Source organism: Diorhabda carinulata, chromosome 9 (assembly GCF_026250575.1).
Source record: "Diorhabda carinulata isolate Delta chromosome 9, icDioCari1.1, whole genome shotgun sequence".
NCBI lineage: Eukaryota > Metazoa > Arthropoda > Insecta > Coleoptera > Chrysomelidae > Diorhabda > Diorhabda carinulata.
Genome location: NC_079468.1, coordinates 7,100,614 through 7,113,852, shown reverse-complemented (window position 1 = coordinate 7,113,852; position 13,239 = coordinate 7,100,614). Strand labels below are relative to the sequence as shown.

At 32.4% G+C, this 13,239-nt stretch overlaps 1 protein-coding gene across 8 annotated transcripts in view; it reads right to left on the bottom strand.

The window, feature by feature from the left end:
* The window catches only part of LOC130898064 (uncharacterized), a 299,991-nt gene that overhangs the window by 37,397 nt on the left and 249,355 nt on the right, over positions 1 to 13,239 (bottom strand). For 3 of the 8 annotated variants that reach the window (XM_057807104.1, XM_057807105.1, XM_057807106.1), the window contains exon 11: positions 452 to 670. The exons of the other annotated variants lie outside the window; for them this stretch is intronic. In XM_057807104.1, coding sequence (XP_057663087.1) covers positions 452 to 670 — 219 coding nt within the window. The remainder of the gene's footprint in view (positions 1 to 451; positions 671 to 13,239) is intronic. 8 annotated transcript variants of the gene reach the window in all.

The window sequence follows — 13,239 nt, the reverse complement described above, 5'->3', positions numbered from 1 at the left end:
GATCGAGGGAAAAAAGAAGATTTCAAAATAACGAGTAATAAGTTCAAAAGAAACGACGAAAAAACCAAAAATGAACGTGTAGAAATTAATATTTCGAACAGTTATTATATATGGTACTGAAAACTTAGTACTTACAAGCTCGCACCAAAGAAAAATACAAGCAACAAAAATGAACACAGAGTCAGAGGTGTCACCAAAAAAAAAATCGAATACGAAACAATAAGAGAGAAAAGTGTTTGTAGTATTAAGTTTAAATACGAATACGTCTTTGATGACGTGCATTAATATTCATAATGTATGATCTCTAGTTAGTTTTTGAAACGTCTTCACTGTATATGATCACAGCAATTTGTTTTCTGGTTATAGTGAATATTATTAAGAAATTTGGAATTTTTTTTATTAGTGTTCTCTTTAAATTTATTCAACATGGATGGCAATGTGCAAAAGCTACCTTCTGATTGATACTCTTGTTCGATTTCCATTTTACTATTTGGAATATCAACATTTGTTGCCGGTTGAGACAAACATTCACGAATCATAGCAATATAATCTTGGATTTTATTTTGTTGACTCATATATTCGTTATCAAAGTCCACTTGTTCTTGATCGTTTGTATTTTGTTCTATATCACTGGAACTCGCTTGTTTTTCTTCTGAACCTTCAATAATTTCTAAAAATCAAATCAAAGAATATTAAAGTTAATGTTAAAATGAAAACCAATAGGCTCCCTAGTTAATTTTTGAACACTCCGTTTTTCGTTATTTGACATACATTTTTCAATCTTTTCTTGCATTTCTCACTATCATCTACCTAAATATTGGCCCTTTTCTCTTTCATACACACACAAACGTATTTGCTGTTACTCGAGTAAAGAAAATGCGCCTAGAAAATTAAAAATAACTCTTAGTTATAAATTTTTCGCTTCCTACGATCATAAATTGATAGTTATTCGTGGTATTTTTTCATAAACGAAAGTCGAAACTTCATTATAGAACGACTCATGTATTCCTCAGTATGAACTAGCAGCAATATTTAATGGTTATAACGGACACGATAGACATTGATATGACGTAAGTGTGTACCCTTTTTATGGATGTCAAAATGACAAAACAGTCTATATTAAGACGTCCATTTTACTGGGGATTTAATTTATCACATAACAAAATATTTTCAAAATAATTGCGATGAAAATTAACGCTTCCTTTTCGAAATAAGGATATGTTCTGAACGACAAACATACGCATTCCATACATTACTTATTTGGAGATCACCACAAAAATAGTATAATTTGTTAAATTATTTGATCTAAGTATCGTTTTTTGTTGGAAAATTATCTTTTTCATTTAATTTGTTTTATTAGTATTAGTGTTTAAAACTAAGAAGTTGAGGACAAGTCTATTGTGTCTCTCTATTGCTAGAACTAGGCTGGATACAACTTTTCATACAGCAGTAATAAGAGATTTGAGACAGCTGCATTGAGGTTAATTTTTCACTTTCGATCTCTCGATCCCTACTTTTCGACTGCAGTCGCCGATGTTTTTATTTTTATTCCCTAAATATTTTCATTTAAGTTTCAGTGTCCTGCCAAATTCATGATTATCACTATGGAAGCGAATACGTTTAGAAAATCTAGAGTAACATATAATGGAAATCCTATAGAACGGGTAGAAAAATTTAAATATCTAGGAACATGGCTCTATGAAGAATGGTCGTCGGTCGGTGAAATAAAATGCCGAATTGAACAAGCTCGAAGTACATTTATAAAATTTAAAAATGTATTTACATGTACCGACTTTGATCTTGATCTTAGACTGAGACTTGTGCGGTGCTACGTTTGGTCAGTGCTTCTTTACGGGATGGAGGGTTGGACCCTTAAGGTAAAAAACATCAACAAATTAGAGGCATTCGAAATGTGGGAATATCGTAGAATCCTGAAGATACCATGGACTGCCAAAGTGAGAAATGAGGATATTCTCAGGCGTATCAATAAAGACCGTGAACTCTTTAACATCGTGAAGAAACGAAAGATTGCATACCCTGGCCATATAATGCGAGGCCATAAATATCAATTCCTTCAGCTGATAGTCGAGGGCAAGATTGAAGGCAAGAGAGGATTGGGACGGAAGAGGATGTCATGGTTGCGGATCGTGAGGCAGTGGACGGGTATACAAGATATTCAGACATTGATCCATACCGCTAGAGATAGAGAAGCCATGAAAAATGTGGTCGCGAACATCCATTAATGGATATGCATTAAAAGAAGAAGAAGTCCTGCCAAAGACATTGTGGGAATGCGTAGGTTGTTTTTGCTTATATCGATGTATTTATTAGACCTTTCACAATTTCCGAGGGACAGTTTCGTGTTTTTAAGATCAGATATAGACTCCTTTTCAAGTTGATTCAGTTGCGGTTTTCTATTTTCGTCAGTTATGGTTTCAAGTAGTTTCTTCCAAAAAACAGTATGCTTCTGCTTCGGTGGTCTCTACAGCCAATTTCATTGTTTTCAATGTAAATTTTGATGTTTTTTGTTAGTGGTTTAATTAAGGTAAACATAAGTTGTCTATATTCATATTTTTAATTGAGATTGGTAATAAACATTAGCCGGCTTAGATAGGTTATGTTTTATGTTCAAATTCGTTTTTTACGCGAGTAAACAGTTTGCTTAAATAGATCACACATGGTCGGTTAAAATGAATTGGTCGAATTTATCGAACCTTTTTTTGTTACAGATTACTGAACAAAAAGATTTTGAATGGAAAGTAGAGGATCTGCAAAACGCGTAAAAAAAAGACATTTAGATAAAAAGTTATTCAGATGAACGAATTGAAATTAATAAAGAAAGACCAACGGTATTTGACAGAAAATTTGAAAATGTTCTAGTAGCGCTCATATTTTTGGACAAACACATGTTTGGGTTAATTATCACAGATTTCAGAAGACCTGCTTACCAAACTGCCAAGAGAAATGGACTGTAAGACAACTTCAATAGAACAAAGAAAATGGCTGGGAAAGCCTGTTATTACGCTTTCATGAAATGGCATACGGACGAAATTAGCCTTCGAGAACTCGAGGAAACTTCTTTAAATCGAGCTAAAGGATATAACAAGGAAAGCATTCAAAACTTTTCTGATATATATGAGAAAAAAAATGTTGGCAAAATATTTAATGTTGATGCGAGTGGATTCCAAACAGTGAAACAGAAGCCCCATAAAGTTGAAGTTGTCAAGGGAAAAAAGGAAGTTGGAATCAGTGGTGAAGGTTGTTAATACAACAATGGTTGCTTGTGTAAGTGTAACTGGTCAATTTATTCTGCCAATGATAACATTCCAACGAATGCGCATGAGTGATCATTTGGAAATTGGAGCTCCAGCTGGATGCTTGGTAACCGTTTTGGAATCCGGTTACATTGGATACCGTGAGGTGTTTTGTCAATGGTTGAAACATTTTGCTTCTGTCGTCAAGCTAACCAAGAAAGATAAGGTCTTGCTGTTGCGCGATGGGCACATGACACAAAGCAAAAATCTTAGAGCTTTGATGGTCGCAGGTGAGAAAGGCACCGTTTTGCTGCAATTACCAGAACACACTACGCACAGATTGCAACCGTCATTTTTCAAGTTAATGAACACTTACTACAACCCAGCCATCGATTCTTGGATGCATTAAAATCCTGACAGTGCCGTAACCTAGTATTAAGTAAGCCGGCTTATTGATGAGGTATATGAATGCGCAGCCACGATCGGTAACGTTGTCAATGGATTTAAAGCAACTGGTACCAATGTTGGACAAAATGATTGTCCAGCATTTTCTACTTCCTTTTGCTCATGGGCGTATGGCAAAAAATGCAATTGGACGATCTATAGCTTACTTTCTTTAATCTAAAATAACAAATTCGATCTACTACTTCAAAATTAGTGCAATAGAATCGCGCAGGCAGATTTTTCATGCTTCCAGTTGTGGTAAACGTCCCAATAAGAACACTCACTTCAATAGCATCTGTTTATTCTTGAGTGACAAATGCATTTCTGTATTTTTCAAATTATATTGAAATCCCAGCATTGATATAGATTCACCCTATCATCTGCAATAATTACATATGTAGCTTCAGGTATAATGTGCATTATATTTCTTGCGGCTGTTCGGCTACGTGACCTTGGCTTTAGCGATGACCATTTGTGCTTATCCGTGAAGTATGATACTGTGCATCCTTACTATCGGAGTCATAAGCCGCATCTGCTTCGACGTAGTCTTCTTTTTCACTCTAACTAATATCTGCCAATAATAGATTTTATCGGTACGATCGCGCAATCGCAGTTTTTTCGAATTCGCGTCGTTGATTTGTCGAAGGTTAGTGTTCTAGGGTTAAGACGAAACTATATGATCTGTTTTAATAATTGAACTAGTTCCGCGTGTAGTTCATTCCATAATTCATATCATCGAAATATTTTCGATATACATATAACAATGGAAATCTTGATAGTATTTTAAATAAAAAAAATCTTAATATACGGAGCTGTGAATAATGAAAGTTCAACAGCTTTCGTACCGTTATAAAAGTAAAATTTGAAAATGATTATTACGTACATAGCAAACTATAATATACAGGTTGTTTCAAAAAATGGTGATCCCGTCTCTAGGATAGATAGAAAACGGTAGTCTTGATAAAACTCGATACTGTGTACCGTTTCCGAAACATTTTGATTTGAAAATTATGTTAAAGTTAAAACCGATGCTGGTGTGAAGTAATGATATCTAATATTGATAAAGTTATGTTCTATACTACTTGATACGAATCGTGTAACAAGCGCCCTCCATGAGAATCAGACATAAAAACAAATTCATTGGATGTATCAGCTTCCAAAATCTATTCGTATAAAATTTGATTACAATGTTGCCAGTGGTTGCGGAAAAATCGTAAGAAACGCCTTTATCTTGAATACGGATGGCGTTTCGAAATTTTATTACTGAGCAAACCCCAAATATTTTTCAGTTTTCTATCTATCCTAGAGACGGGATCATCTTTTATTAAAACACACTGTACAAATAATTGTTAAAGGAGGTAATTCACCACAATTACCTTTTGGAGGTAATATTTCACTATCAGCATAAATACTTCTGAAGGTACTAGTTGATTCGGATTTGTCGATCGATGTCTCGTTGATTTCTTGATTTACAAGATGTTTTCGTTTGTCTGAAAGGAGCGTTTTTTGTCGTTCACTAGAATCCACAATATCCAGTTGAGACAAAACTAACTTCTTTGAATTCGTTCCGTGAGATGTCGATTGTACATCCTAAGATTTTCATCAATGTATGTAGGGTATTAAAAACGATTAAAACTTTTCCGAGAGATACTATTGTTTGAAAACAATTTTCTCATTATTTTCAATAAATGAATGTTTAATATACAGTTCATATCATTTTTTGTATTATTGATAACGTAAATAGATAACTGTGATAAATAAAATTATGATTCCTTTAGTACCGGTATATATGGCAACGATAAAACTACGCAAACGAACTGCACAGTTCATTTTTACGCAGTTTTATCGAAGATATGTACAAAAATCGGCGCAGATTTTTTGATTGGTGCAAGCCATCGGAGCAAGGTTCAAAGTCTATTCGATAAATCGTTGTCGATCGCGTTTGCACAGTTTTATCGTATTGTGTGTACGAAAGTCGGGCCAATCATTCAGTTCGTTTGCAAGGCTTGGTGTAGGTAGATGCATCCGCACACGTTAAAACATGTTGCCAGAAGATTTTAGCAGAATCCGTGAGTTATTGGAAGAGTTTATCCAGTGCAATAAATATGAAGTTTGCTTGTGGAATAAGAAAAGTAAAGATTATCACGACCGCAACAAGAAAAATGCTGCGTATGAGTATCACTTTCGTTTAAGAAGCCAATCCTTACACCCTTACACCTCACAATACGTGATTTTCTTTTGCACAAAACAAGCCAGACTAGCTCAAGTGCTTCATCGTCTTCCATCATGATCGACGTGTTTTTCTGCCGAGAACTGACGATCGACGCAGATATCGTAGATATGTGGACTCACTACTAAAGCTCGATAAACTGCGTAAATGAACTGTTCAGTTGGTTTGCGCAGTTTGATCGTTGCCCTGTATACCGGCCAATACTCAATCAAACTTGCAGAGACGGCCAATCATTCTCGCGTGGCGCTTTCATTCATTTTTTATGAACAAATGTTTATAAAATAGAATCGTAATAGATATCGAGTATATAAAAAATTAATTATATAAATAAATAAATTATCTAAAAGATTGTCCTGAATTTTGATTTTTGATAAATTTAAAAAATGATTATAAACAAAAGAAAAAACTTTTATAAACTTTTGCAACGGAATCTTGTTCATTATTGATATAAGAAGAGATTACTGAAGAAAATTATAGACCCATTTTTTAAATGTTTATAAGTGATTATATGAAAACTCTACGAAAAATTAGTTAATTAACAATTACATAACTTCAACAAAAATCGAGTTAAATTTTTTTTTGCAGGTCTAGTTTCCTTTAAGTGTCTAGATGACACTATAATTTAATCAAATTTTTAAATCAATATTGAATGTTATAAAAAAAATATTTTGTAATGCATGCTTTACCTGGCGAAACGGTCTTGCGGAGCACAATTTTCGACGTTAAATTAAAATTATAAATAATGGAGTTACAACTCCGAGAGTCAAGACTTTTCGTACTAAAATTTCCTCCTCTTTTAGGATCTTTTTTCAAATTTCATTTATCTTTTATATTTTTGAAAATATAGCTAATAAACGCTCCCATTTTTTTTCTTCGTTTTTTGTTATAACAAATGAAATTTTTAATGGAAGATAAATTCAAAAATTCCCCATTCTTAGAATTAAATTCTGAATCCAATGCACTAATCACCATATTTTTAAGAGACTCGTAACTATTTTTGGCTGAAAACTCACTTCTCGACTATACTAATATTGTTCGTTTACAAATACAGTGAAATAATTAATATATTCCTAAATAGGAGTAGATAAATAATATATAGGGTCAGGCAAATTGTTCAAAATAATTTTTTTTGTATATCTCGCATATTATCTAATGTTTGGAGATTTTTTCTTGAGTGGGACTCTGACTTAAGTATCACAGTTTATCAGATTCAATTATAAGGTGGAATATTTATTCAATACAAAATTAAACATAATTGAGAAATCAACATTTATTCACAATAGTTGTTCAAATATGCCATTCAAGTAAGCGTTATAGGGGGGCGAGGAGTTATTGCTTTGCTTATTTTTGATTACATGAGAGGTTGGGGGTTTAGATGATGATTATGCCAGCAGCAGCAGTTATTTACTTTTTTACACCCACACATTGTTGAATAGTACTAGGGGAATAACCGCGCATCAATCACTTGAATGCCAGTTTATTGTTTCGTTTCAGTACGATGGATTATTTAACGTGTTTTAAGCAAAGCAAAGGAAGTTAATGTTTGCGTTACCGTTGATCCATTTCGCCAAAGTTGAATCGCCAAAGATATCGCATCAAGTAGACAAATCCAAGTTGAATCAAAAATTGTTCGAAAGTCAAAAAATACAAAAGTAGAAAATTTAGTTAACGAAGTGTATTGTTACAAGTATTGCAAGCAGCGACTAAGAATAAATCCAAATTACGTTTTTTTTCAAGGTGGCTCATGAACACCAAGACTAATTTTTTTGGAGAAGTGCAAGTGGAATCAACTACCAAGGCACGTCTTTTTCGAACACTATAATCTACAGAAGTTCAAAATTTCCCAACGGCAGGCACCACTCGAATGACTCGAGTATAAAAGGATTTACCGTTTTGTGCTTGCTTTATCGTCGGTGTTGCAGGTTTTCTGCAACCTGGTGAAGCGGTTCTCCAGCCAAATGGCCGACGATAGGAAATAGCGCAGCCACAGCTGTAGCCACCCGCTACAGTAGACACAACTTATTTTCAAAAAAACAAAAAAAAGCCTAATTAGTTTTAGGCAAACACAACCCCAAGCAACCACCACAATCCAAGCCCTGCAAAGGATCAATTCCTATATCAGGACCCTCTCCAACAAACCCTACAAAATTTAACCAACGAATCTCTCTGTCTCTCTCTTCTGCTTTCTCTTTCGTACAAAACCATTAATATTTTTCACATTAGCAGTTACATTAAATTTCCCCAAAGAGAAATACCTGTAGGAAATATCAGAAATTCTGTTCTGTACCATTAAACAAACCAGCACCTTATTGTAATGATCATTTTGTATCACCAAAACCAACAATCTTTCACATTCACACAAACCGAACCTAACACAAACGTCAAAATGGATAAAAATCTTTCGGTATGCAGTGATAATTAGTTAAAATGTCGATATTAGAACTTACAAATGAATAAGGGAGATACATTTAAAATATTACTCTATGACTTCATATCTCAAAAAAATTGACTTAAAGAGAAAATTCGCAAGCACCATTAGATAATAATATATAACGTATTCTATTTGAGGCAACTGTTTATAAAAGTCTTAAATTTGGTGTTGTCCGACTCTGTACTCGGCTAACGTCTCGGTAATAAACATAAAGTGGTTTCTACTCCTAGTAATATACAGTATTGTTTCAGCAATGAAGTAAAGGCCGGCAAAAGGAAGTGAAAAATTGACTGGCGATTTAGTTTTTTATGTAGTAATTTTACATGGTAATACATTTGTTCAACTTCAGGGGTTGTTACAGAAAAAATTCTGGAAATAACTAAACTTGGCTGGCATTTTAGATTTATTAAACTATGAATATTATTATATTTTCATTTACTGTTTATCTCTCGGAAAGTTTTAATTTTTTTATTTTCCATTCTACAATTATTTGAAGGTCATGAATAAAACTTGAATAATAAATGTCGTTAAAATATAAATATAGTGATTGAATAAATTTTTTTTAAAATTATTTTCGAATGAAATAAAACATAATTATTGAGAAAAGTAACATAAACGAAGTCTTCTGTAGCACATATTCGTTTTACGTTGTGGTTAATTAGCCTAGTAATATGAATTTAATAGTTTCTTTTCGAATTTCATATCATAACGAACCGTTGTTGTATATTCTCTTTGGAAACCATCATCATCAGCTGATAATAATATTCCAACAATTTAAAGAGAAACAAGGGTAAATACAAAGACGAGAGTATCATTTTATATATACAAATATTTTAACTGTTGTCTTAAATGTGGAAGCGACAACATCAAACGAAAGAATTCCGATTTATGACAACAGAGTATAAATTTTTTGAGAAATTTCAAAATAGGCACAAAAGTTTACCTCATTTTGCAGAGAAATGTAAGACAAACTACCATAATTGAACCATTCGGGCTCAACAATTCACGCTAATTTGATCGTTTTGAGAGGATTGCGAAAGATCGTCCCATTATTTCTGTATCTGAAGAGAGAGCTGGAAATTCCAAAGATCACTGGCGATTAAGTTCATCCGCAAATAAGACCTGACACCTAATAATAATTTTCAAATATCCTATTCTCTATGTGGGATACGTATGAAAAGCTACAACATATCCGGTTCGAGGGCTTTTCGGAAACCGGGTTCAGGTGGATCATGTATCAACTTATTGCGGATTTAGTTCACAGTTTCCAAACATCACGTTCAATTTTAGGTGGAAATTTCTAATTTAAAACGATTTACTAACATGGATTTTTCACTAATGTTCAATACCAATAAGCTATTGGGTTAAAATGCTAAAAATTATGACAACCGCAAACCATATAAAGGGAATAAATAATTTTTTTCTACGTCGGTTATAATATTCACGTTTTTTTTTTCATTCTCAGTTTAGAAGGTCCTAAATATTTTATTTATCACTGAATTCATATACTTTGAAACTGTTTAAATCTCTAACTCAGTTTTATCCAAGATTCTATTATTTATCTATTTACTTATTACTTCCTGAAATTTTTACTTATAAGAAAAGCTGTGACAATGAAATGACCTTGTATTGACCACACCAAATGATTATCTAATGTTTTTAGATATTTTGTCATGATTGTCATGTTACTTTGACATTCAAGCACATCGACCGCAGACATACCAAAAATTTTATATGGAGACTAACCTCAAGGAAAGCTCATTTATCCCATCATTGAGAAGACATGTTAAATTGGAATAAAAATGTTTTTAAACTGAATAGTTTTTTTTGTATATGAAAAGTTCGCTTATGTTACTACTGATATTTTGTTTGATTTGGAAAAAAATTAAAATATTATATTATAAAAGAATTCTTCGTTTTGCTCACAACCTCAGGAAATAAATGAATGTAAATAAAAATACGTTAAAGTGTCAACTGAATAAAAGAAATGACCGCAATACCTGAACGTAGTTAACTAACGCACATTGCACTCCGTCGTCACCAGTGTCGGAACTAATTTCTTTACAACAGCAACAACATGATGCGAATTTACAAAACCAACTCCAACCGCAAACTGTTTCACCTTCTTCTAGTGCATCAATAGTTCCTTCTACCTCGTTGAATGTTTGATAAGTTCCCGTTTTGGGTTTCTTTGGTATTAAGGGGGACGTCATTTTGAAAATTTATATTTCGATTATCTATCTTAAGAATAGATCAAGAATTATATGGACGAATATTCAAAATCCAAAACTCAAAAATACTATGAAATAATGAGTCTGCAATTCACGGTATTTTAAAGTTAAATGTTTTTATACACCCAACATATTAATGTTCCTCCACTTATACCTACTGCTACAAAATTAGGTTAAGATTTGTTTGATTCAAATTGTTTTATATAACTTGTTCACTTATTGATAACGTTTTTGTTTAATTGAACACTTCACAAACACTAAAATATTGCACCAAAACGAAAACATAACGAGAAAAAATAACTTTTCATCACACAACACTCAATAATAATGAATTATTTTTGAGTAGTTAACGACATTATTCAACAGCTTGTTAGACCTGCCTACGTCGAATTCCGTTACCGTTTCCGTTGATATCGAAATTTTCAATGATAATAGTACCAATCAATATCAGTTTTGTACAGTCACATTAATACTAATGTAAAAATAATTATTTTCTATCGTATTGGTTACAAGGTGTCCCCCACAGTCTAGAAATGATTCTCTACCATTTTTCCATTGATATGAGTAATATATTGAGATATAAATTGTCATATATCAAAAAACCGCGATATAAATCCCACAAACTGACTAAGAAGTATGAATAAAGATCTTTATGTTATTATTTGAAACATACATGATGAAAAAAAATCAATGGAAGGAGGCATTAGTACATCGAATTACACTATATTTCAATTTGAGTCTCGGTATGTACTAATACTTCGTAAATATTCTTGTCGGAGTTTGACGAGGGGATATGATTCCATAATAAATATTTTGTTTTATATGTTTGAAACCACACTCTATTAAAACAAACCGGAGTGTCTCTAAGCGATTATAGTTTAATTAGGGTGCACATGTAATCTGCTTCTGTTCGCGTTCAGTTCAAACAATGTCTACTCAGAGGAAATATCCATTAAATTTGTCAAAAATGATGTTAGCGATTTTCGACACTGCACTCAACGATCTGCGCTATATAGACGACAGACCCAGTACTTCTCGAAAGATCTACGAAACAAGTTCAATAATGTCGGCAAAGTGAGTCAAGAATATGGTCTAATACTAAACGTTAAGAAGATCAAATGTATGATTGTCAGCAAAACTGAAGCACCAAATAAACAAGGAGCACGTGTTTGGCAGCACTTTGATTTCTTACCGAGACTGCTAACTAGTAAAATTCTTTTATTGTGGATATGAAACTTTTTTCACAACTGGATTATGTACATCAATTTTGAGGTTGAAATTCTTTGATACTATTTACGGTGCTTGAAGAAAGATTAGATAAAAGTATATGTGTCGAGACAAAAACTCTTACGAAGAAGTTCATAGCATAGGAGAAACCTTAATCTTAATCAAGTAGGATACAAATTTACCCCCGTCGCACAACTGTAATATCTGAAACATTTTATCTAAGAAACTGAAATTGAGAAAATAAGACAACAGGATGGGACTAAATTAAAAGTGAACACATGAGGTAATGCACGTGGCAAAATCAATAATTACCAATAGAAAGCTAGAAACTGTATTGGTATATAATGAGATTGAGTCGAGAAAGAATGTCCAGGAAAATAATGAAGGTAGATAGACACCAAACAAAACGTAATGAAAATAGCCAGCAGTTTTCAGATAATAACAATAGTATATTTTGGTTTTTAATATTGTCTTTTTATCCAAATAATATAATGAATTTTCGTTCCCTACTTCTCAAGCCAATGCCCGTGCTTATTGACTATATTATGTATTAGAATGGAGAAATATACATTCCATTCCTTTTCCGTTATGTAGATGACTGATGTAAAGCTGCACTAAAGTGAAACTGAAAATTTGAGGCCAAAATTCAATACTTATTATAAATAACTTCAACTCATAATTTAAATTGAACAAAATAATGATATTGATATTTTTGATATCATATATAAAATTAATAACATAAAATGCCATTTTGAGAACCAAGTTGGTTCTCAAGATATTTAAACTTTAATTCATGTCATTCTTATCTCAAAATCAAGATTAATAATAATAAGATAAGATAGATCTAATCAACTACCAGACCCTGCATTTAGAAGGGTAGCTATGGAAAAAGCAAAATATGCATTAAGACAAAATAATTATGCCGTAAAATGATACATAACATATTTCAAAGTTGGTTAAACTAATACTATCTACAATCAATTTAAATTCAAGATGGATCCTAAACATTAAACTGTAGATCACCTTAAATTACTATATGTATAAGGGCAAACAATTATCAATTTATTTAAATAAATTTGATATTAGAATAAGTCATAAATCATGTGATATATTATCAAAATATTTAACTGAATTAAAATAAAAAACGCCACAAAAATAGAAGAAGTAATATTATATATAAGGTTTTTTGTCATACTTCTTATACTGTTTACATAGGACAGACAACTGAATATTAAGAAAATAGATTAAAAAGTCATTAATGCGATGAAGAATAAAACTGCATGAACAAACCATAAAATATCAAAAACCCATTCATTTACTAAACGTCAAGATAATTAACCTTTGAAAAAGTTATTAATAATTGGAAGAGAGCTAACATCAAGATGATTTATACTTCAGTTCTTAAAATTGAGTGGAGATTTA